The following is a 25831-nucleotide window of genomic DNA, read 5'->3' as shown; positions in this document are numbered from 1 at the left end:
TGTTTCTAAGGACAATGTGAAAGATCAATGGGAACACTTACACAAATTTTGAAAGTCAAGGAGTTATAATTAGAAAAAGTAAAGAAATTCGCGTCCATAAAGACCATCATCTCAGCGAAATCTATCACATTGACAGCGAGTGACATCAAGCCAGATTTAAGACTCGTCCGATTAATCAATAGCGTATTCAACCAACAGATTATACCAGCATACTATATACTCACATACATAAATATATGTATGTTTGTATAAGATTTTATTAGAAATATCTTTCGCCAGCGAAATCAGAGTTTTATAGCCTTTCTACCTCGCCTGCTGCGCACTTTTCGCTGTCAACCGGCAAATCAAGCATTTCACATTCAACAAAAAAATTAAAAAAAAACCAACAAAATCAAATCCATCAATGCTAAGCATCAGCTAAGATTTATAGTAAGTTCGTGTATATGTGTTAGTGACAGTCACTTTATTGACAACTGTCGCGCTGCTTACCTCGTATCCAGCGTACAGGTGACGAAAATTCCGACACGCGCACTGCAACTTTAACTTTACGAGCCAACAAAGTTCGTAAAGTTAGAAAGTTGTCATTAATATTCAAATCTCCTTTGTTTGGCTGTTCGTCTGCCGTTTTTTAAGTGTTTATTCACGCAAACTCTCAGCGTTATTGTTCGAAAGCAGCGGAAAGCCGAAAGCTAAATGCTAAATGCTGAAAGCTAAAAGCCTTTCATTGCAGATTTTTATGCGTTTTTTGGCAACGTCTTCGACGCTTAGCAATCGTCCGTCGTCGCTCGCAGCTCGCAACGTGTTGTTTGTTGCTATTTGCTTTTGGCTTATTGCAATTTACGCGCTTGTCGCCGGCAGCGCCGTTTATCGACGATCGATCAGCGACTTCGCTAATGAAAACCGCAAACTGCAGCAAAAACCCACAAAAAAAATGATAACAAAAGCAATAATCAATTGCTACTTGGCAAAAAGCGCACACGGCCGACTGGCGACGCAAGACGGCTGCGCACATTCACTTGTGTTGCACTTTTCTGAACTTTACTTCACCGCCCGCCCTTCACTGCACTGCGCTTCCTTGGCTGCCACACCAGCGTACTTTGTTGTGTTTTTGGTGTTTTTGCTGTTGCGGCCACTTTTGCAATTCGCTTAAGCCACTTTTTTGTTAAGATTTTCGCTTGCTTGTGTTGTTGGTATTATATTTCACGAAAGTCGCTGCGAAAAGGGCCACACGGTTTTCATTCACTTTTTTACACTTCTCACCTACTTATTTTATTAACTTTTTTAATTTATTAACTTTCGGTGTCTTCTTTTTTTAAATTATTTTCTGTACTCTCTCCTCCTGCTTCACCCGCGTTACACTAAGTCTTTGCACTTGCAACACGACCCAACTGAGCTCAAGCGACAGTAAACAATAATTTTTTTAACGCCAACCGACGTACCACCGAACACGCGTCACCGACCGCACTGCTGTACTAACCCGACCAACTTTGGCCAACTTGCTGATCTGCACTGTTTCTTGAACTTTTCATTCTACGTTTTCGTGTTTTCTTTGGCGCTACACACAACCAACTGCGAGACAGCAAAGCCAGACAGCCAGAGCGCTCACGATCACTTGCTCGCACTCGCGACTTTATTTGCTTTGCTGCGCGGCTTGTTGTTGTACGGGGTTTTCAGCGCGTTGTTGTTTTATTAACTGTTGTTTTTTAAGCGCTTTTTCACCATAAACGTATAATCGCCATGACGAATGTATCTTCTAGAATCTAGCTACAATTTAAGCTGCGTTTATACATTCGTTTGCCGTCCCTCTTTTCATGTGACGTTCTCAAACTGCGCTTATCCCAGTCACTGCGCCGACAATTGCTTAGCCGTCTGACTTCGTACTAGTTTGTCTCGCAATCTAAGTCTAACTTACTTATATGGGTTTTGTACACAGCTTCGTCTTTGCACTGTTAATGCGACTTCTATGCGTTAGTCCCGTGTTTGCTAATTCATTTGCACGCTCTTCAACACACGCGCCGACACACAGAATTCGTGGCAAAAGGTGAGCGGCGCAACGCAAACTACATACAAACCTGCCTTAAAAGTCGTGCTGAGCTCGTCCGTAAAAAAAGAACACTTTGTAATCGTGTTGTTGTTGTACGAGTATACACACATTTAGTTCGCGCTCTCTGCGTTGACAAGCACTCTACCGGCGCGAGAGCGCTGACTAAGCAAACAGCTGTTCGGCGTTTAGTTGCTTGAAACAGGTAACAGGTAACGAGCTGGTTGCGACTCAAATCCGGTTTGAACTCACATGTTGTTGAATTGTTGAAATGCACTGTTGATTATTAGTATTCTTTGTGTGGTCGATGTCTCGGATAAGTGTTAAAGGGTTTACTATTTCGTGCAGATCAAAGTGGTGCTTACTAAGAGGAAGGATATGAAGCGCTCTAGGTGGAAGAGGTCCATGTAAATTAATGCTTTTAGACTGCTTTTTACAATCGCCACTCGTTGTAACCGATAATTATACAAAGACGTTAAAAAAGTTCTTCGATTTTTAGTTTTCACTGAAGAAATTATAATAATGAAGGGTGATTCATTTCAAGGCTCACTACTTTCAAAAAATACAGAAACAGAAATTTAATGGGGAATGTTTATTATCATTCGACAAAAACATTCTTTGGCATTTATTTTTTGAAGAATATCTTTTTCAAGTCCATTCGGACGACATGACCTAGCCAGCGTAGCTGCTGTCTTTAAATTCGCTGAATTATGTCAATGTCGTCGTATATCTCATACAGCTCATCGTTCCATAGAATGCGGTATTCGCCGTGGCCAACGCGCAAAGGAGCATAAATCTTCTGGAGAACCTTTCTCTCGAAAACTCGTAACGTCGACGCATCAGATATCGGCATCGTCACTGCCTTTGCACCATATAGCAGGACGGGAATAATGAGTGACGTATAGAGTTTTGCTTTTGTTCGACGAGAAAGGACTTTATTTCTCAATTGCCTACCGATTGTCCGAAGTAGTACCTTTTGGCCGAGATCACGAGCTTCAAACGCAACACGTTTTCTATTGATCGGCTTTAAGAGTCGATGCATCCTTAAAACGGAAATTTTCGGATCGAAATTTCGCAAACAAATTTGGGCATTAACGTTCGATGAACACATTGAACTTGTTTGAACTTCACTTTTACCTTTTTGATAACAAAACGGTAACGGTATATAAACCCTGTTTTAGATCTTCCATCTTCGATAGGGCACTAAACGAAAACTATAAGGAAAAATCTCAAACAAGCCGCACTATATCAGCTCTTGGAATATATAACGGTAAAGCCGTTAAGTGTGAAGTTGACGGCAGGAAAAATTCAATAAGGTCAGCTGTTGTCATCAGACGAAATTACTTTACTTTTGTTTAACCGACGATTACCAGATGTCAAAGTACTAGAATTGGTTTCTATGACTTAAATCTCAGAACTTTAGGTTATGAAACAACTTTCGGTAATTCGATGACAAAACATTTTCTACAAGCAATTTCTCAACCACCATCAACATCATCAGCTCCAGAACCATTTGCGGGTTTTCAGTCTGCATTTTAATTCACCATATATTTCACTACCTTGAGTTCGCCAGCATCGTAGCACCAGCAATTATCGTCCTCGTTGACACCATCAAATCAGCAAAAGTCGTGTATCAGTTCACTATAACCTCACAAAACCAAATTCTTGTTTGTTGCTGTTATTTTTTTACTGTAGTAGGATAAAACATTCCACAAATAATTTCAAAGAATGTCCCGAAGTTGATAGATCTTGGATGATAAAAAAATGGGGATCCACTTCGAGTCCCTCAATGCTGTTTACAGTCATTTTTATTGACTTTGTTAAACTAATTTATAAATATTTTAAACTTTTTTATATACTCGTACAGATACTTTTTTACAATTTATTGTTATTATTAAGAATGTCTTTAAACCCTATTTTTCTGCTCTTCTCACCGCAGGTGGCTTCCCGAACCAAGAACTGGTTAGTGTACGCACACTCGGTCGCTTCAACGAACCCTTCAAAGGCTGTCTGCAGGATATACAATTCGGTGCCGAACCAACTGCCGTTATAACCGATTTCTCAGCTTACAAAGGCGAGAATATTGGCTCGTGTGATCTACATGGAGATGAACCAATGATTGTATAGGAGCGAGAAGATGATGTGTAGCAACAACACAAGAGAGATTATAAATCTTCGGTATAAAAAATTATTAAAACAACAACACAAACAAACAGACATACATACATACATACGAGAACATTAGGAAAGCTTAAAAATTGTGTTTATTTTATTAAACTGAGCGGAGCAAACGAGAGTGGAGAGAGTAAAAGAGCGTAAACTATTGTAAGCAGTTATGTATGTATGCTTGTGGGTGTTTAAAGAGCGAAAATGCTCAGAACTTAAACTCAATAAAGTTAAACTAAAAGCAAAAAGGAAGAAAATTAATATAAATAAATAATATAAAAGATAATAACAAAAAATATTACAAAAATAAATATTTAAAAATTAATAAAAATATTTAATAAATTATAATAAATAAAAATGTTGCATTGAGGAAAATAAATAATACTGAAATGATAAGAAACTAAAAACAAAACCAAAAACTAATTTTGTAAATTTTATAAAAAACCAAAACAAACAAACCAAAAACATATTAAGGAACACAATAAAATTGAGAAATGAAATTTTAAAAATTTTAGATTTTAAAGCAAAACAGAAAACAACAAAAAACACAATAAGAATCAGACGTTTTTGAAATTAAATTTAGTAGTATATTTAAAAAAATGTATAAGTGAGCAAAGAGCAGACCGAAAAAAAAAACCGAAAAAAAAGGCTAAAAACAAAACTGATTGAATTTTACAAAACGAGTCGCTATGGACTTTCCTCTCTCATATATTTAGTGATATACCTACATATAAACTTATATAGTACATAAATAGATACATATGTACACATGTTTAGGTCAATGGCGGAATATTGCTGCGTAAGAATGTTGAACTAGTGAGGACACTAAGGACTAACAGCATATACTATCTATTTACGAAAACGAACTACTCAATATTTATATATGGATAAACATTATTGCTAATTCGTTATATTTACAGTTAGTTATGCGCATTTCTCTCACGCTTTAATCAATTATTTAAACAATTTTATTGTATGAATACTTTTGTTGTTGTTGAATTTGCGTCTATTAAATATGCTTACATTGAAATGTTGGCTATGTTGCCGATTAGATCACCGCTCCGATTTGCTTTCAAATTTATACAGAGGATCCTTAAGTGATAAAAAACAAGCAATTTCAAGGTTCGTAACATCCATAAAAAAATCCGGTAACCCTATAAGGTATATGCAAAAACAATCAGTGTGACAAGCTGAGTCGATTGTTCGACCTAGTCCCTCAGTTTTCGAGTTATCGAACCGAAATTTTACACACATTCTTTTCTCCGCAAGAAGTTACTCATTTGTCGAAATCGCCATTATCAGCCCACTATAAGATAAAGCTGTTATGCAAACTGAACCATCGGTATAAAATGCCTGTATAGAAAGCTTTTTCATTTTGCGAGATATCTTCCAGAAATTTTGAATGCATTATTGTCTAAGACATGGCTACAATCACCGAAGAAATTGTTCAGATCGGACCACTATAATATATAGCTGCCATACAAACTTATCGATCAAATGTCAAAAAAATGTTCTCTATCATTTTTTTTTTATTTTCTTTTTCATTTTTTTTTTAATTTAAAATTTTTTTTTAATCAAAAAAATTATATATTTTAAACTATTTCATATAAAAATATTTTGTTTTTCAATTTTTTTTTTAAATTAAAAAAAAAAAATATTTGAAACTACTTCAAAAATGTTTAAATTTTTTTTTTTAATAAAAAAAAGAAATTGTATGTTTTTAATTATTTAATAAAGAAATAATTTTTTTTTTGTTTTTTCTTTACATTTTTCAAAAACAATAATGTATGTATATATTTAAAAGTCTTTCATGTTTTTTTTTAATTTTTGCTTTAATTTTTTGCAAAAACAAAAACCTCTGCATTTTGAACTACTTCATAAAAAATGTTTTCAAAAATCGAAATATTTGAAATGTTTCAAAAAAAATTAAATTTTTTCTATATTTTTTTTTAAACAAAATTTTTAATATTGTACTACTACTATTACTTCACGAAAAAATATTTCTTAATTAAATTTTTGCTTTACATTTTTTTTTAAACAAAAACTAAAATATTTGAAAACATTTCAGAAAGATTAACATTTTTCCTTAATTTTTTTCTAAAACAAAATTTAATATATGTATGTACATATGAATGTATGTATGTATCTATTTTAAACTATTTAAAAAAAAATCATTTTTTTTAAGAAAAAATTTTATTTTTTAAACTATTTCAAAAAATTTAATTTTTTTTTTAAGAAAAAAATTTTTTTAAATTATTTTTAAATTTGTTCAAAATAAAAATTGTTTTTCATAAACATTTCAAATTATAAATTATTTTTTAATTGTCAAACCAAAAAATCTCACTTTTTCAACACCGTTATATCCTTTGTTCTTTCGCATAAAACTTAATTATTATTGTTTTCATGTTAAACATATGTACATATATTATTTGAAAAGAGCAAAGATCAAGAAAGAAAATCAAAAAAATTTATTAAAAAAATTTCTTAAATAAAGATCGGAAGAGCACACTATTTTTTAAATATTTAAATTTTTTAATATTATTTTTAATAAATTTTTAATTTTTGTGTTTTTTTTTTTAAAATTTTTTTTTAATAAAAAAAAAAAAACAAATTGAGAAAATTAAAAGAAAAAAGATTTTTCCAAATTTTTTAATATTGTTTTTAACTATTTTTGTCTTTTTTCTTTTAAAAATATTTTTTAAATAAAAAAAAATGTATTTTTATATATGTTTTTTTTTTAATTTTCTTAAGTTTTTTTTAAGAAAAATATATGTATATTGTTTGCACTTTTTTTTGATTTTCCTCAAAAAAGCCTTTAGCATCACTTCTCTACTGGCCCAAAAGCACTTCTGTGTAAACTTTTCAGCAAATCGTTGCTGCGACCGAATCGAAAGCATAACCGAAGCATTTCTAAATGTGTTTTTGTTACTATTTTTGTTGTTTTTGTAAAATTAATTTCGTCGCCATTAATTACACTTGTTATTAATTAATTAGTAATTAAACATGTAGTGTATTTCGAAGCGCTCACCACACGTGAACCGAACAACTGCCCCCCTCTGGTCTGCCATTAAATTTATAAGTGTTATTATGTACTATTTACTATATGGATTCGCCATTATTCTGCTGCAACAACACTTGCATTTGTTTTTATTGAATTTTCTTATTATTAGAATATTTATGTAACTAGACGCCCCCGACTCCTTTGTGTGCTGCCCACTTTTTGAGCTAAAGTTAGTTAATTACACGCTATTTACATACATACTTACATGCAGATGTACATATATATGTATATGCATACATGCATACATATGTATTGACATCCACAAAATCTACATATATACTAATATGAAGCCATTTTGTTGCCTTGTAGTAGTTTTTATTAAATTTAAACAAGCATATACCTACATACAAAAACTAAAACAAAAACAAAAACTAAATTAATAATATTTACCGTAGTAAGGCAAGCGTCTTAATGCTGTAGACTTCAATTATTAATTAGCCTATTCTATTTCGCAAAATCTTTACTTAACAACTCTTATATACATACATACATGCAAACATACACAGCCACACACACACACACATGCATACACGTACAGACATATGAATTAAAATACTGTTGCAGTTTGCGAGTATTTAGCGAAGGAATTAATTATGTAATTATATAACAAAAAATACAACAAAATGTTAGCGAGTACTGACATACATACATATATTCATACATACATCTATGGTATATGAGAAAGTAGCGAGTTGTTTGAATTACATAAATTTTATTTGAGGAGCGAAATTTGACATTTCGTACTGCAAAAGGTTGAGAAATAACAACAACAAACATACATACATATATACATATATACATATGAACATACAGACTATACATACATACATCCATATGTATGCCATCTTGCCTAAAGCAGTACATATAACAGTAAATAATACATATGAAATGAAATGGAAATTATACAAATTACAAAACCAAATAACAACAACAAAAATGAAACTCGAATTGAAAATTATATTAGTAAGGCATTAAAATGATATATACATACAATACTATATATATAATAAATGATAATAAACAGTAATGTTCGTAAAATATAGTGAAGAAAACTGAAAGCGAAGCGTTGGCAACTCTAAAACATTTATTTGATTACAAAAAAAAATAAAAATCAATAAAATATTAATTTAAAAATAAAATAAAAATTATAAAAAATAACAGATTAAAATAAAATTAAAAAATTATAATAAACAAACAACAACAAGTACAGTACTTCTATTAAAGCAAACATGAAACAAAAATATATAAAGAATAAAAAGAACTAACAATTACAAAAACAACTATTGAATTAAATAAAATTGTAATCACAAGAGTTTATTTCGAAAGGGAACTCCATAGAATTATTATTTAAATAAAACGGTTAATAAAAAATTTTCAAAAATATTTCACGATTTTCTTTTATTTAATAAATTCCCTTGCAATTGGCGTAAGTATTTGCCTTTCTTCTGCTTTATTGGCGTAGACACGGCTTACACGCTTAGAGCCGTGTTAACAGCAGCACAACAGTCGCTTTTCCTTTTCGATATTTGGCGCCAATTGGCGATTCCAAGTGTAGCCAAGTCCTTCTCCCCTTGGTCTTCCCAACGAAGTGGAGGGTTTCCTCTTCCTCTGCTTCTCTCAGAGCTGGAGTGTTTTCATCCATTCGGACAAAATGACCTAGCAAGTGCAAGGGCTGTCTCTTAATTCGCTGAACTACATATGTCAATGTCGTCGTATATCTCATACAGCTCATCGTTTCAACGAATGCGATATTAGCCGTAGTCAATGCGCAAAGGACCATAAACCTTCCGCAGAACCTTTCTCTCGAAAACTCTTATCGTCGACTCATCAGATGTTGTCATCGTCCATGCTCTGCACCAGAAAACAGAACGGGGATGATGAGTGACTTGTAGAATTTGGTCTTTTTTCCTCGAGAGAGGACTTTAATTCTGAATTACCTACTCAGTCCGAAGTAGCACCTGTTGGCAAGAGTTATTCTGCATTGGATTTCGAGGGTGACGTTGTTGTTGGTGTTAATACTGGTACCAAGATAGACGAAATTATCTACGACTTCATAGTTATGATTGTCAACAGTGACGTGGGAGCCAAGTAAGGGGATAAGTCGACTTGCCCTCGTTCACTACCAGACCTATATGATTCGCTACCTTATCCAGTCTGGAGAAAGCAGAACGCGATTTTTGAGGCCACTGATATCAATATCATCAGCAGACGCCAGCAAAGCTTAAATAATATTAGAAGATATACTTATTACGAACAATAACAGCGAAAGTTCTTTCCGATAGTCGACGAATTTAATGCAAGATTTCGTTCCGACAGTTTCGATCCGGGGATGCACCACGGAAGGTCTCGAAAAGCCGAAGTGGATAAACTAAAGTCGTTGTTCGCTGCAAATCATCGATTAACAATTTGAGAGAATGCTAAAAGATTAATTTTGTTTAATGCGACGGTTTACAAGCACACGAAAGGTCTAGGATCAATTTCTAAGCTTGACATATGAATTCCTCGTGTTTTTTGCTTTTCAATGGCCAAAGAAGTGATCCTTTTTCGAAGCGCATTGTTACTGGCGATCAAAATTAGGTGGTTTACAAGAATGCAAAGCTCAAGCGATCATTGTCTAAAAGATTAAACCAGCTCAAACCACTTCGAAAGCTGATAGTCACCAAAAAAGGTTTTGATGTCTGTTTGGTGGGATTTCAAAGGGTATTTGGGTTCGGTGTAGCCGAAATTAACATTTTCTTGTTTTTCAAATCGTTTGCAACGAAAGAACTTAAGGAATGAATTTGACCCAACATCACTTCCGCTGATATCGCACTAGTATTCGTCTCCGTAATTGAAGCAGGTTTTCACGGATGTTGATTCCCAACTTTTTATTACGATACGGTAATCCTTCAGCAGACAATGACAAATCTAAAGGTGTAAATCTTCGAAGGTCATTTAACTGCAGACTCAGGAAACGGGCTGTTTCGACGGAGTCAGACCATAGGGAATGAGATGTTAGTTGAGTTTTGGTGGGATATATAAAGAGATTCATGCGGGGACTCATTGCACGTAGGACAAATGTATATTTGATATTAGTCGATTCTGGATAAATAGGATTATCTTAACCTGCTGCAGTATTCAGAACGAAGTTGTGTATGGGTCACTATGGATTCACAAGACAACTGGAGCTCTTCATCGGCAGAGGGTGTTGTTTTTACTCCAAAGTTGCTATTCACTGGTAGGGAGTCCATCAAAATGTTAAGAGATGCACTGGGAATGGCGTTCAGTGCGCGTTAAACGTTAGTCGGTATAGTGCTACTTCTCGTCGATGTATTGTAGTAAGGTTCTACTGATGTTGTAACGGTTATATAGTCCCCGTTAGGGTGGTAAGGTTCAGATAAGTTGTCATCGAGGTCATCCAAGGCCCAGGAAATGTGCAGTTTCGATTGAGTTGAACCATAGCGATTGGGCATCAGATGTGTAGGGTTAGCTGGGCATGCTAAGAGGTGGTAAGAATCATGCGATTCTGGATAAGTAGGAGTTTAACATGTTAAATTATCCAGAACGAAGCTGCGCAAGGGTCATCCGCGTTTCTCGCGGCAACTCGAGCTCGTCGTCTGCAATGGGTGGTGGTTTGACCCCAAGTACGCCATTCACTGAGGGGGTTTGTTCTGCTGACGTTCATAAATGGCGGTTACGCTCAAAGCAAATGACTGCAAATAAACCATTATTGCGAAGCCACAATCTAGTCAAACAAGAATTCAAGTTAAATGATATTTTCTTTAGAAATAAGTTCAGTATGGCAAGGCATCATAGGCGACGCAAAAAGCTTGCACTATAAGTATCAACTGAGTATCTGCAAAAAAAAAAAAATGCTGCAATAGTTTACTTGCGCGAACATCTCCTCTATCTTCATTTATACCTTCAGAGCCAAAACTTGGTATTTGTTTTGTCCTCTGTAACCTTCCTCAGAATCCAAACACCTTGATTTCATGTTTCACTTCCTTGTAGTCAAATGAGTTTTGTTGTTGCTGTAGCTGCAAAATTCTGCGAGTTGACAGTCCTTGACTTGGGTTTCATTGAAGATCGTATTTATCGTTTATCGTATTTTCATTAGAAATATTAACTAAATATTTTTTGTTCATTTGCTTGTACACCATATGATTCAGGATCGTTAATTTTCTCGCAATTTTTTCTTTATTATTGTTTTTCATACATACAACATAATAGTAAATTGATTTATGTATAATTGGAAAATATTATTCGTAATTTTATTTTCGATTAAAAAATAATTTTTCTTTTGTAATCTTCATATGCATACACATACATATACAAATTTTTTTAAACAATAATATTTAATATTATATAATAGTTGTTTTATTTAATGAATAAGTGTGAAATAAGTATTACACAATTACTTTAAATATGTATATATGTATATTTGTATATATATATACATACATATATATAAACAGCATACTTTTCAACTTCATCACACCTTACAAATGTTGCATTCTAACAGTAAATTTCTGGCTTATACATACTAACCCGAAAGTGAATTTCAATTTGGAATTGCTAATAAGAGATTTGCGAACCGCTTGACACATGCAAAATTGACTTGGCCAAAAAAAAAAATGCAAAAACAAAAAAAACACATCAAATAATAACGAGAATTAAAATAAAATGCTACCATCTTCACACCGACCGGCGATGAGCCTGTATGCTTGCAAATATTTACATGCAAATGTACATATGCAGCTGTGTATGTGTGTGTATGTTTGTATCCGCTATTGCCTTCATAGAAACGCTACAAACAACAGTGTCCAACGCTCGTGCAACCAGCAATCTTCCCATACTGCGTCATAACAACGTACACACCCGGCACACACAGACACACATATGTACGTGTATATTAACAACAAGAACGCGAACTCAGTATGTTGACAGCTGTTGGCTGGTCGCCTGGAATTTGTAACGTTGCCATAAACGTGATCTCAGCAGAAACTCAACCGACCAAGCGTACCGCACGTTACTCATTAAGCTATGCTATGCCATGCATATGTATGCATGTATGTGTTCCTCGTTTAATTTAATTTATTTATTGTTTTCATTTATTCTGGGATTTTCATTTATTGCTGAAAAAGTTTACGCTTTTAACTAGCATTTAGTATTGAACCTTGGTATATTTGCTGATTTTGTAGATATTTTGCGATTTTAATGTTTTTGCGGAGTAACTGAAACATATATGAAACGCTGTGGTTACGGAGGGGTGTAGTGGAGTGTACGTTGTTGACAGTTGCCACACAGGCGGCTGTAGTTAGTTATTAAACGCTGCTGTTTGATGCGGGGATGAGGGAGCTGAAAAGGGGGGCGTTTGTTCCTGTTTGGTAAGGTTTTTCGTTAATATTTTTTTTTTGTATTTTCATTTTCTGGTTTTCTATTTTCGATTTTTAATGTGACTTTATTTTAATCTATTTTCATAGCATTACCATCATTATCATAATTTTTCATAATTTAAATTTTATATATTAATATTATTATTGGTTGCTTTCCCACACTCAACATCATCATCATCCTTATTTTTGTTTCTGCTTTCTAATTCTGGTTTGTTTTTGTTTCTTTTTTTTATGTAATTTATATATTTATTTTTTTATTTATAATTATCAGCATAATTTTTTCAAATCTCTCATTGGAAATTTCATTTTCTGCAAGTAGATAACGGTAAATATCACAATTAGTGGTTGAAATAATGGAATTACGGCATATTTAAAAAGGTTGAACTAACCTACAAAAGGACATCACTTGCAGCAATTGTTTGTTTGTCGGTTATTTTCATTATCATTCAGCCTTCTACCAGCAGGAGCGCCTTGATTGTGTGCTCCATCGTTTTTAGGTAATTTCTTAGCTGTAAATAAAGCGAAACAAATGCAAATTCAAGTGTTAGACGGCAGAGTTTTTGGTGAAATAAGATTTTTTTGCAGGGATTTAATAAAAAATATTAAAAAATAATATTGAAATAAAAAATAAATAAAATAATATTGGATTAAAAATGGAAATATGGTATATAAAAAAAAAATTATATTTAATTAAAACATAAAAAAATAATTTTGATATACCCTTCACGAATAACAAGTTTGTAAAAGAAGTTGATTTGATCGTTCAATTTATATGTCAGCTTTATGCTGTAGTGGTCCCATCTGAACCATTTCTGCCGAGTTTGTCTTATTCCCTTGTAGTATTTTGATCGTTCAATTTATATGTCAGCTTTATGCTGTAGTGGTCCCATCTGAACCATTTCTGCCGAGTTTGTCTTATTCCCTTGTAGTATAATATATACAAAATTTCGTGAAGATATCGCGTCATATAATAATAATATAAATAAAAAAGTCTTCCAATAAAATCTTTGATCGGTGAGTTTGTATGCAGCTATATGTTATAGTGGTCCAAATTGAACAATTTCTTCGGTGATTGTCTTTTTGCCTTGGACAATAATCCATATCAAATTTCTTGAAGATATTGCGTCAAATAAAAAAGTTGTTCATACAAGCACATGATGCCGATCGTTCAATTTGTATGACAGCTAAATGCTATAGTGGTCTGATATCGGCTATTCCGACAAATGAGCAGCTGCTTGAAGAAAAAATTGTATGTGCATAATTTCCGAACAATATCTCGAAAACTGATAATTTATATCTATATTTTATAGGGTCTCCAACATTCTCTTCTGGGTATTACAAACTATGAGGCAAACTTAATATACCCTATTCAGGTTATAAATAAATGCAACAATATACAACAAAAAAAAAATTTCGTAAAAAAAATAAAAAATAAAAGTAATAATAACAAATAATAAAATAACTGAAAAAAATCTGATTAATTATTAAAAAATTATTAAAATCTAAATCTGCAACAAAACTTATCATAAACATTCTATAATAATCTACTCATTTTCTGAATTTCTTTTAAACTATTTTGCATTCAAAAATACATAACCTACCTATAGCTAAGAATATATCATTCACATTCATTCCCGTTTTTGCCGAGGTTTCCATAAATAATAGACCGTTCTCTTCGGCATATTGCTTTGCTTCTTCGTATTCTACAACACGTATATTTGATAAATCCGCTTTATTGCCAGCCAGGGCAATAACAATGTTCGGCGATGCCTGAAAAATAAAAAAAAGACAAATTTAGTTAACAATTTTTTCGAAAAAGTTAAAAATATGCTATAAAAAATTAAAAAATAAATTTAAAAAAATATTAAAAATAAATTTAAAAAAATATTAAAAATAAATTTAAAAAAATATTAAAAATAAATTTAAAAAATATTAAAAATTATTAAAAAAAAAAAGATAAAAGAAACGCTTATGGGACACGTTTAGTAAAAAAAAATTATGAAAAAAAAAACAAACATTTATTCAAAAATAAATTAAAAAATTAATTAAATAATAAAAAAAGCAATAAAAGGAAAACTTAAAGATACACTTTTAGTAAAACAAATAATAGAAAATTTAATTTAAAAAAAAAAACCAAAAAAAAAAACCAAAAAAAAAAAATTGTACAAAAAAAAAATTTATAGTAAAAATAAAAGCAAGCTTTATTAAAAACTATGTATATAAAAAAATAAATAAAACAAAATATTAAAAAAATAAAGATACACTTTTAGTAAAAACAAAATAATTTTTTTAAATTTAAGTAAAAAAAATATTAAAAAAAAAATATTAAACAAATTAAAAAAGGGAAACTTAAAACTATAATACACTTTTAGTTAAAACAAATAATAGAAAGTTTTATCAAAAAATAAATTAATAAAAATTTGATTAAAAACTGAATTAAAAAAATAATTCAAAAAAAAACAATATAACAAATAATAACAAAACTTAGAGATATCATTTTAGCAAAAAAAAAACAACGGAAATTTTTATTTAAGCTAAATAAAAGAAAATATTTATAAAAAAATAATAAAATAAAATTTTATTAATAAATATAATAAATAAAATCAAAAAAAATTAAATCAAAAACAAAAAAAGTATTTAAAAATAAAACAAAATTATTTAAAAAAAAAAACAATATATGAAAAACATAAAATTTTAGTAAAAAAATAATACAAAATTTTATTAAAAAATAAATGAAAGATTTTATTAAAAAATAAATTAATTAAAAAAAAGACAAATTAAATAAAAATTTAATATTATTTCACTTATGCGAACGCTTTTCAAGCCAAAAGGAGGCTGCATAACTGGACAGGCGTGCTAAAAGATTACCAAAAACTATTTGGAGAATATTTTAGCACAACAAAAAATAGCATGCTTGGAGCGGCACAGGGTCGCTGCTGCAACAACTTTTATCAATATATGTAGTTTGCTTATCAGCAAATAGTACAAAACGCCCACAATTAAAATAGGCGCTATGAAAGGTTTAAAGAATTTTTTTAAATTTAGTGTGTGTAAATATTTAAATATAACACACACAGAGGCGTGTACCATTTTAATTTTAGTCAATGAAACAAAAAAAAAGAGATTCGGTTGGTTTTGCGGTCAGTGACCACGCACAATAAAATAAAAATCTGACTGTAAATTTTACACACAAGAAATAAATTATTGGCGCACGATCATTAACCGCAATGTAAAAAATAAAAAATAAAAAATAACAACGTTAAATTTATAAATATATGAAAATGTGGCGTTAGCGTCAAGAGCTAATCGGTGTCATCATCAACAGGTTCAAACAGTATTTTCTGCTTCTTTTGCGCAAACTCACTTGTTTATGCAGTTCCTTGACCCAGGTTTTTGCACGCTGAAAACTGTCTTGATTTTGTATGTCGTACACAACGATGGCGGCTTGGGCACCACGATAGTACATAGGAGCTAAGCTGTGATATCTGCAAAGCACAAAAAATTAAAAATTTTAAATAAAAGGAAAAGCATTTGAATGTATGTAGCTACACACCGTTCTTGACCGGCCGTATCCCAAATTTCAAATTTTACCACCGTATCCTCTATGCAGATGGTTTGTGTTAGAAATGCAGCGCCTATCGTACTCTCTTGGTATTCGTGGAATTGCCCTTTAACGAAACGTAGCACCAGCGATGATTTGCCCACCGCCGATTCGCCCAATAGCACCAATTTGAATTGGCAATTCTTATTTTGCTGTGTACCGTTGGGTCGCTGAGCTGTGCTGCCACTGGCATTGCCACCGCTACGTGCAGTTGTTGCCATCTTCTTGCTGTTGTTTTTGTTCTTTTTGTATTGGTATGCTTTTGTGGTGCTGCTGTTGCTTCACTTGCCAACCGATTTCTATGAGCTTACTGCCACTTCCCACGTTGCTGTAGTCACAAATGTTGAGTTATAACTTTATAACTTGCGCCTAAAATTGTATGTTGTTGTTGTTGTCGCTGTTGATTATTATATGTATATTTTTTGTTTACTTTAATAGTATTTCTTTGTATTTGTTCGTTTCGGTGCGAATGTTTGGATTGTAACTAGATTTGCAGCTGCAGTTCGTTCAAACCTTTACCGAAAAGGGACGGCCGATGTTGTCAGGTGTTGTTCTGGGGTTTCGTTTCCTGTACTGTAAAGAAAAACAGAGAAATATTATTTATTATATACGTTTGTTATTGTTTCTATCTGCCAATATATCTTCATGGTGTCCATGTTATTGTTTTTTATAATTTTAATTTCACATTCGAAAAGCAATATAAAACCGTTTTCCACGCTTGCATGTAACACAACCTTACACAGGCGAAACCTAGTTCATTTAATCCTTTCAGAAATACAGAAAAATATATAAATTACAACAATTTAAGCGTTTTAACCGTTATTACCGCCTTACGACATCGAAAAAATGTTGTTGTGCAATAAAAAAGCATAATATTCAATGTCATATTGAAAATTAGCCTATGAATCACAAACTTGTGTGTATCTTAGTATCAAAAATTAATGTTGATAACTTTTCACAGGTTATTAAGCTAACTTTTTTAAACATTTCTCAAATATATCGCAATTCATTGTTAAACAAAAGAATTTGTTTCACTAATATGTCCGATTTACTTCACTGATAAGATATACAAAATAATGTATATGCACATACCTAAAAACAAGTACGTATGTATGTAAAAATCAACAACACTAGGCTTAAAATAAAGAAAAAGATGATGAAGATGATAAAACAATGGCAAAAATCGTTAAGCGACAAAAGCGTGTTGGTTTTCTTTCGTCATTTATGCAGTTACAGTACAGAGTATTAGCAACAAGTATGCGTAGCTAAATGGAAAGATAGCAAACCTATACTATATGTATGTATGTATGTATGTATGTACATAGCTAACTTTGTAGGAGTAAAATTATAAATAAAAACTCGCAACGCAATTGTTTTTCTTACTAATTGATAGTAAATTTAACGACACTTCCGCTGACAGTCGCACATTTTGCGCAATGCGACAGTGAGAAAAATTAATGTAACAATACATGCATACAGACAGACATACATATGAATATTCAAAGTGCATTTACTGAAGTATATGTATATGTACATATACACACATGTAAGGAAACCACTACTGAGCCGTATTTAGTAGAGTTCAATTGTCGTTTGTCAATCGCACGCCGGTCGCTTAGTGCGCCGCAACTCTCACCGAAAAATTAATATAATAATTTTTACGCTACATCCGCTTTGAATGCAGTAGAGCAAAGCTGCCAGCTAATAGGGTCTAACTGGCAAGTACTCTGAACTGTTGTCGCAATCACTTTTCTCCAACTTTGCTTTCTACTGTCGTCGTCTTGTCTGTTTTCATTCATTTTTATTGAGCCCCTTGTTTGCTTACTCGCTTACATAGTCGCTCATGATTAGTAGGGCTTCCAATGGCAATAGCGTCGACGAATGCCGACAGCTACGCTGTAACGCTCATTAGCTGTGCTATGATCTTGCGATTGTAACTTGTCAGTCGCTACTTCCACAGTTACTGCGTTGCTTATACGACTTTCGTATAGTGTACCAAACTGATTTGCCAGTTTTATGCTCAACGATTGCGATTATATTAATAATCCCTCTGACATTGACATTTGTAGACGATAACTGCAATTGTGGGTTGAGTTCCACAAAGTGAGAGACGGTAGTTTCCCTCAATTATTGGGTGAATGATCTATAATGACGTGCAGACTATAATATATGTATGTGTTTGTAGCTCATGTGTGTGGTTTATATTCCGCATTCTTCATATTGACAAGAGGGAACATCAATTGGTTTTAAATGACAAAGTTCAGTTAATCTAGCTGTTGATGACAAGCATATTTGGTTACCCAAAACGGTGTATGTCAAGTTTGCCACGAAGTTTGTAACACCTAGAAGGGATAGTGGAAAGAAACGTAGTTTCTATATGATAGCATGGCGAGCTGAGTTGATTTAGCCATGTCGTTTAGCCACACGTCCCCCCCAAGAAGTTGCAATATGTCGGATCCGTCGATATTGAACCACTATAGAATATAGCCGTCATATTACTTTAAGAATTTCCTTACGACTACATACTTTTAGAGCAGTAATTGCAAGTTTATGAATTGCTGCCGACCAACATGCTCATTGCTTTGAGCGCATTTTGAAGCTCTGCTTTGCCTAGAAGTCAGTCCCGACCACTTAAAACTATTGCATTAAGCGTAAACTTAATTAAACAATAACTCAATAACAATGTGAATGAATGCAAAGAGAATACTGCGAAAGGCAGAAAATAAAAGAATATTTGCAAACTACAAAAATACATAGAACAAATAAATCTAATGTGTGGGTACTAATTATGCGGCAAAAGAATAGAAAATAGCGGCAAGTCAACAAACGAATAAAAGAACTTCACTAACGCTAATAAGCATTAGATCTATGGAATACCATTCATCTAGACATACGGTAAAAAAAAGTATATACAAATTCCACATATTTTTATTTCTAAATAATATAAACAAACGCCTTGGCATTGAAATAGAATAAAGGCACAATTGTTTTGAGTTGAGTTGTAAAATTTTTGCACCAGAGTAGAACTTTTTAGTTCTGAAATCTTTGCTATAACTAAATCAGAGAAATTTTTATAAATACCCTCGTGAACATTCATAACAGAGTAATTTATTTAAAGTAACAATCGATTGTGTTTCGAACCAACAGATTTTTTTTCAACCAAAGCGACTTTTCAGCAACGTAACCAAAGGCAAAAATATTTAGCTAACTTAACAGCTAACACAAATAGGCGCTACCAAACACTCTTAGCTGTGTTTGAAGATCATGTGATGCGAACTGAATTACTGAGATAGCAATAAAATCGTGCAAAGCACCTTTAAGTATAAACAAATAATCTGTTAGAATAAATGCGCAAAATTAAATGAAAAAATTAAAAAACGTAACTTAATACGTCATTGCAACTCCATCAAATTGAATGTATCGGAGCAATTAATATGCTTGCATGCATTTGTGTGGAAATTTATATGAGTGAATATGTAGTTACATTTACATCCAAGGACATAATACACATTGGACAGCTGGATTTCTGAAAAACTAAGTTAACATGTTTACAAACATAAACGTATTTGTTACGTGCATATTAAACATTTTAGTATTTAAGTGTGATAGAAACAAGTAACGTTATGGAGAAAAATTATATTGAAATGCAATAATACTCCTGGAACTCATACCAACACACACGAACACCGACTGCCTCCTCACGCAATATTGGATACTTGACCACCACTATTGTAGAGCAACCTTGGAATACTTTTTGTGAAAATCTTTATATATTTATATCCAACTCACAGAAAAATGTTCATCAATTAAATAAACTGATAAATTTAGTAAAATATACCACATAATTATACAAAACGAATTGCACTTAGCACAGTGAAATTTAATAAAGGAAAACAGCTGACGCCGATACAAAACGACGTACGATGCGTCATCGTAGAACTGATATAGAGAAACATGAGAGAAAAGCAAAACGGTGGAGACGAATGAGAAACGTCAACAAGTGCAGGATTATTTGACATCTTTTTATGTTTCCCTACATCTCGTCACTTAGGAGCGCATATTTCACTTGATGAAAAAATTAATAAAAATGTATTGTTTTGTTAAATGGGAGCCAGCACAGTTATCACTCACTATTTTAGTAAATAAAAACATAGGGAACTGATTAAGTAATTTTCAGAAAGTTAGTGGGCGTTTCCAATAAGCGAGTGGCATTTCAAATAATTTAAATCCCCTCAAATAATTACTGAGATAATAATGGGAAATGGAAATCACATCATACAACTCCAACTATTATTATGAATGCTTATTGTATGTTATCGGCGCGTTTTCGTCAAATTTTTCTCTACTTAGCACACAATTGCAACATCCACGTTTTACTAGAACACTCTAAAAATTGAAAAAGCTCTTATTATCCGCACTGTTATCACCGAACACTCCCCGCCTTATATCAATGGGGCGGATTTACAGTACTCCGATAATATTCCAAATATATGTATATGTAAGGCTGCTTGATAATAAGTGGAAAAACAGGCAAAACACATTTGAGAAAAGGATAATGCAAGAGAAAAACATTAAACAGAAGTCTACAAATCCTTCCTAGTACATACAGAAGGTAATAATTGAGTAACTTTTAAGCCAGAGCACAATATATAATTTACAGCGAATTGCGACGTAAGCGCTAGTTCCAGCAATACAAAGAAGTCGTAAATTAAATTAAACAAAAGCAGACAAACACAGCAGCCCTACTGACTTCGTTTTCTGGAAGAGAAACTCGTCGCCACGGCACCGTATACAAAGAAATTATCAATATACGCACAAATTCACTATTATTAAGACAACGCAAATATTTAACGTAACTCGTTCTTAATTTTGCTTTAAATTTTACACAAATTATTGCTTTAACTTTGCTTTTGCTGCGATTTTACGTTTTTACAGATTTCGCGAACAGCAAATTGAAAAATGCACTTTCTTTCGAACACTTGAATTTGGCAGCACTGGAATGCCCAGCAAAGCAAATGTCACCCACCCAACACAATATGCCATCCCGCTTCAACACACATTAATACCTTTAGCACCCACATTGTTTTCATCACTTGTGGCGCAATATTTGTCCTACTCTTGCAAACGGTTGAATGCGTATAAACTGTCATTACAAAAAAATTTTCATGGCGCTGCACTGATAGTCCCCGTGGATTCCCCTGTTGCTTTTAACTACTCTAGCATCCACAAACACCACCATCATAGTGATGACTCGTTCATCGTTAACAATTTTCTATGGAAAAATCCAAAATTTCATCGCTGCTCCAATAATAATCGGTTATTTTACTTAATTAAGTACCCGAAAAGACAAATTTCACATTCACCTTAACAATTTTTATCCTTCACTTTAATTGTTTAAATGTGGGCTTACAAAGCCACCTCTCTTCCCAAATAATTTTTTTCACGGAATGCAAAATATAATGATTATTCTTTAATGAAAACAGCACTTTCTCGCACAAATTGCAAACCGCACAATACGTGTTATATGGTGATGACAACAGCAATGGCATCGAGTAAAATTGATTGCAGGTTAATAGTCGGCTATCGACCAGCAATGAGTTAGTACAATTATTTATTTATTTGTATGCAGAAGTATTAACGGACTGAAAATGCAAATACTAATTTGCCATAATTGCGTTAAATCAAAATTAATTAAAGGAAAATAAAATGTTTGTTCAGTAAATATCAATTTTACTGAAAATCTTTGATATTAGTGGTTAGCTACCTGGCGGTGAAGACTCGAGAATTGCAGTAATGTATAGCGACATCTGTTGAAGTAGCTATCCATCGATTTTTGAAAGAAGAGGAAATTGGCAAGTTGTAGTGGTACGTGGCTCCACTAAAAATATTTTTGGCGGAAAATACTTGGCTTCCTGTCAAAAACACATGTATTTATAATGACAGTAAGAAATAAATTGCCGGTGTAAGTTTTTCTGATTTGCAGTTATTTAAAAAATATTAATTTTTGCAAAAAGTGCGTGTAATATTGTAATATATTCTGCTCTAAAACAAATCTAGTGCGTGTGGTGTAAGTGTATTCGTAATGAAAAACGAAATAAATTAGCGCAAATTAGCATGACTCTAGTTCGCTTATACACCAATTGCTGCAAGCAACGTTGAGTACCCTTCATCCGGAATGCTTATTGTTCAGCGGAATGTTTGAATTTTGGTAAGAAATAGTATTCGATATATATATTTACTGATATTATTGTAATTAAAAGCAAATCTTGAGCAGGAATAATTGGTTTCGCGGCTTCTTGTTAAAGTATTGAGGTTATGCAATAACGCTGTGTTCTAACTAGCACTCGTTGAGTACTGCTCATCCGGGGTGCATATTGTTGAACGAAAATGTTTAAATTTTGGTAAAAATTGGTATTCGATACATATATTTACTGAAAATACTGGATTTAGAAGCAAAGCTTGCTACATTGTGCAAATATTAATTAGTTTCTGTGCTTCTCCTTTAAAAAAAATGAGGTTATGTAATAAAGCTGAGTTCTAACTAGCACTCTAAAGCACGAACTTTATATTCAAACAGCGTGAAGTCGATAGTTTCAGCAGCAATTCTTTAAGCATTACACGACTTTAAGAAACCCGTTTGCTACCGGTAATATTATCTACTAACCACTCCATCCCCACGACAGTCGGGCCTACGTAGCCGCAACAGACCCGATTTTTTTATGCGGTCGAAGACTGTCAACTCGGCAGAATTCTACTGCTACAACAACAACAAAATGTACTTACCACTAAATTGAGTTGAAATTAAAAAGCAAATATGTTCTGTTCCGCTGTCGAGAGCTTTACAGTTTTTCAATCTTTATTCATTTTCAATATTCTCCTTCTTCCTCTGAACATTACGCTGGTCACGTAAAACTATTTTCTACAAATTACATTATATGAGTAATTAAGTAATTATATGACGGTATTAATTTGTTTGAGCTAGTGAATATTCTTAGATTTTGTTCTCGTCATTAATTATCATATTTTTTTTATAATACGTAGGTTCATATGATTACTAGATGAATATTAAATTAAAAATAAATCTAAAATAAAAATATTGCGGACGATGAGCTGGACCAGTTGTTATTTTCCAAGCAACACCGTGACCGCCAGGTGACTACCAATAAGACATACAAGACGGGGCTAGAACTGTTATAAACTAAAGTTAGACTCTGATATTACGCTAATTACAAATGTTTACATATTATATATTTTTTTATTATATATGTATATACTATGCACTATTTACAAGCCTGACTTACGATTATATATGCGTTCATTTTTATACCAATTAAAAAAATCGCTAATAAATCACAACAAACATAACACATTTTTACAATAATATCATTCTGCAGAATCTTAGTATTTGCCTCAAGGTATTGGCAGAAAACAGAGGCAGCGCCAAAAATTATTGTTGCTATCTTTGGCAAGTGTCCTTTGCCTTCCAGGCCATTAAAACAAATACAATACAGCCCCTTCTCCGCCCACACACTTTCCCTCTTGCATTCATATAACGTTAATTTTACTTCACCGCAAGCAGCTAAGGATATTTGTACAAGTAAACGCTTCGTTGCGCTCGGCACCTTTCTGATTGGCCAGTTGGGTAGCCGACGTCGACAACCGTTACTTCCGCATCCTTTATGGTGCTTGTAGCCAATGAGCGAAATGCCAATTTGTCAGTTGTTGTTCGTTTAGGCGACGACGCTCTCACACTACTTGGCGCTCTCGCGCCTACTCACACGGGCACACCAATCTCAGCGTGTGGCTACCACTCAAGCACCACCACCGCTACTCCGAACGCGCCAAATTTCACTTGCTGGATATATACATGACTCAAACGGCAAAGGCGCGAACTATGTCCTGCCACCAGGCGTATGAGTGACACTTTACACACTAAATACTACTTACAATCCTACTCTCTCTCTCTACGACATGGCGCATCAGCACAAATCGCGTGATTGCAAGACATAGCTGAGGATACTCGTTTTTCCTTGCTTTTGCCGAGTGAAATGCATTTCCGGTGGTGCATTTTTTGTTCGCGTGTTGGAGCGTGTGTTGGTGCGTCAGCCGGCGAAACCGCCGCACGCCATTGGTTGGTCACTAGCCAGTGACGTTGACGTTTGTATGTTTGCGCTTGACTGCAGCGTGGTAATTGCCAATCGGTGAGATTTATGTGTGTCGGTTTTGTGTGAATGAATTGGAGGTTAAGTGTTGATAACTGCTGTTTGTATTGCTGTTACAACAAAGAGGAGTTGCACGCCTGTAATGAGAGAGAAAGCATAGCGTAATTAGTTACAAAGTTATGAGCTATCTTTAAATTAAAAAAAAATGTGTATTTGAGGTTATGTATTTTTTTATAAAAAATTAGATATTTTTGTACGCTGTATTGAATTATTTTCGTAAAAAGTATTTTTCAGTTTAAAATGAACTTTTTAGATTGGGAAAAAAATAAGAAATATGTGTTTTGCAAAAAATTTATTTTGAGTTTATGTACTTTTTCGTAAATTTATTTGTGAGAAAATAAAAACTTTACATTTCTGATTAAAGTGAATTTTATACGGGTGTATATTGAGGAAAAATTTGTTAATATTCCACAAAAACTTAATTTTGAAGTTATGCATTTTTCGATAAATATTTTTATGAGAAAAAAATTTGCTTCTATTTTATTTCTTGAACATTACGGATTAAAGTGAAGCTTGTAAGGGAAAAAATTTTAAGAAAATGATTTTATTATACTTAAAAAGTTTTTTTTTTTATTTTGATTTTAAGAAAATATTTTTTCCAAAAAAAGTTTTTTAAGAAATCATTTTATTATATTTAAATAATTTTGATTTAAAAAAATATTATTTTCTTGTACTGCATGATTATAACTTTTAAATAAATTTTTCTAAAATAAGAATTTTAAGAAAATATTTTTTTCTTGTACATATGTACATATGTACATACTTTAAACTTTTAAATTTTTTCCGAATTAATTTTTCTAAAAAAAAATTTAAGAAATTATATTTATTTTTTACTATTTTTAGAAAATAATTTTTTTGTACTGTGAAGTTGTATTTATTTTTAATTATTAATATAATCTATTTATAATCTCGAACAATTTCTCAATTGTAGCAAAATTTAAAAATAGGAAATATTTTTATAAAAATTGAACAAAAATTAATATTTCTTTAACTATAAATCTAATTTTTATAAAAAATAATTATTACATAAAATAAATAATTTTTCTTGTTCTGGAAGGTTTCAAAGAAAACCATGATTTTAAGATAAAATTAAATCATTTTCTTCATAAATTTTCTTGTACTGTAAGGTTTTAATTTTCTTTAATTATTAAAAATAAATCTTTTAAGAAAATAGTTTAGGTGTGTATTTTATAATCTCAAATGTCATTTTTCAGTTGTAGCAAAATTATAAAAAAATATTATTAAAAATTTTAACAAAAAAATTATTACTTTTTATCTATACATTTATTTTTAGTAAAAAAACATTCTTATTTTAACAAAATAATTCTTCTCGCACTAGAAGGTTTTATTTTTTTATATTAGTTT

At 32.4% G+C, this 25831-nt stretch overlaps 3 protein-coding genes and 1 long non-coding RNA gene across 13 annotated transcripts in view; 1 reads left to right on the top strand and 3 right to left on the bottom strand.

The window, feature by feature from the left end:
• LOC120767393 overlaps positions 1–2195 on the bottom strand; it is a 156647-nt gene extending 154452 nt beyond the window's left edge. For all 3 annotated transcript variants that reach the window (XM_040093409.1, XM_040093410.1, XM_040093411.1), the window contains exon 1: positions 490–2195. The gene's annotated coding sequence lies outside the window, so the exon portion shown is untranslated. The remainder of the gene's footprint in view (positions 1–489) is intronic.
• LOC120767392 (protein eyes shut) overlaps positions 1–4501 on the top strand; it is a 147627-nt gene extending 143126 nt beyond the window's left edge. For all 3 annotated transcript variants that reach the window (XM_040093407.1, XM_040093406.1, XM_040093405.1), the window contains exon 14: positions 3981–4501. In XM_040093407.1, coding sequence (XP_039949341.1) covers positions 3981–4168 — 188 coding nt within the window. In that variant the 3' untranslated portion in view covers positions 4169–4501. The remainder of the gene's footprint in view (positions 1–3980) is intronic.
• Positions 4502–12422: 7921 nt separating this feature from the next.
• On the bottom strand, positions 12423–21779 carry LOC120767808 (ras-related protein Rab-5B). Of its 6 annotated transcripts, none has more exons than XM_040094081.1 (6): positions 21608–21777; positions 16197–16817; positions 16008–16128; positions 14245–14413; positions 13033–13152; positions 12423–12952 (listed from the first exon to the last, which is right to left on the bottom strand). In XM_040094081.1, the coding sequence occupies exons 2-5, from the start codon at positions 16463–16465 to the stop codon at positions 13046–13048; spliced, it is 666 nt and encodes a 221-aa protein (XP_039950015.1). In that variant the 5' UTR covers positions 16466–16817; positions 21608–21777; the 3' UTR covers positions 12423–12952; positions 13033–13045. The 6 variants fall into 6 exon arrangements, with proteins under 6 accessions (XP_039950015.1, XP_039950020.1, XP_039950016.1 ...); XM_040094086.1 differs by lacking the exon at positions 12423–12952 and having other exon boundaries at positions 13046–13152; positions 16197–16613; positions 16675–16817; positions 21608–21779; XM_040094082.1 differs by lacking the exons at positions 12423–12952; positions 21608–21777 and adding an exon at positions 20995–21084 and having other exon boundaries at positions 13046–13152.
• A 1280-nt stretch (positions 21780–23059) lies between these two features.
• Positions 23060–25831, bottom strand: part of LOC120767366 — a 30145-nt gene continuing 27373 nt past the window's right edge. The window contains exon 2 of the long non-coding RNA XR_005704687.1: positions 23060–24543. This is a non-coding gene — a long non-coding RNA (uncharacterized LOC120767366). The remainder of the gene's footprint in view (positions 24544–25831) is intronic.

This window comes from Bactrocera tryoni, chromosome 2, assembly GCF_016617805.1.
Source record: "Bactrocera tryoni isolate S06 chromosome 2, CSIRO_BtryS06_freeze2, whole genome shotgun sequence".
Taxonomy (NCBI): domain Eukaryota; kingdom Metazoa; phylum Arthropoda; class Insecta; order Diptera; family Tephritidae; genus Bactrocera; species Bactrocera tryoni.
Note: the sequence above shows the minus strand (reverse complement) of the source record. Positions and strands in the feature narration are given on the sequence as shown.

Bases quoted from the DNA above. Each gene is read 5' to 3' on its own strand.
- LOC120767808 (XM_040094086.1), bottom strand. From the start codon at position 16,465: ATGGCAACAACTGCACGTAGCGGTGGCAATGCCAGTGGCAGCACAGCT. The intron at 14,414-16,007 runs GTGAGTTTGCGC...TTTATTTTTCAG, and splicing joins TCAAGGAACTGCATAAACAA to GCATCGCCGAACATTGTTAT. The intron at 13,153-14,244 runs GTAGGTTATGTA...CTTTATTTACAG, and splicing joins TGATATATTCTTAGCTATAG to CTAAGAAATTACCTAAAAAC.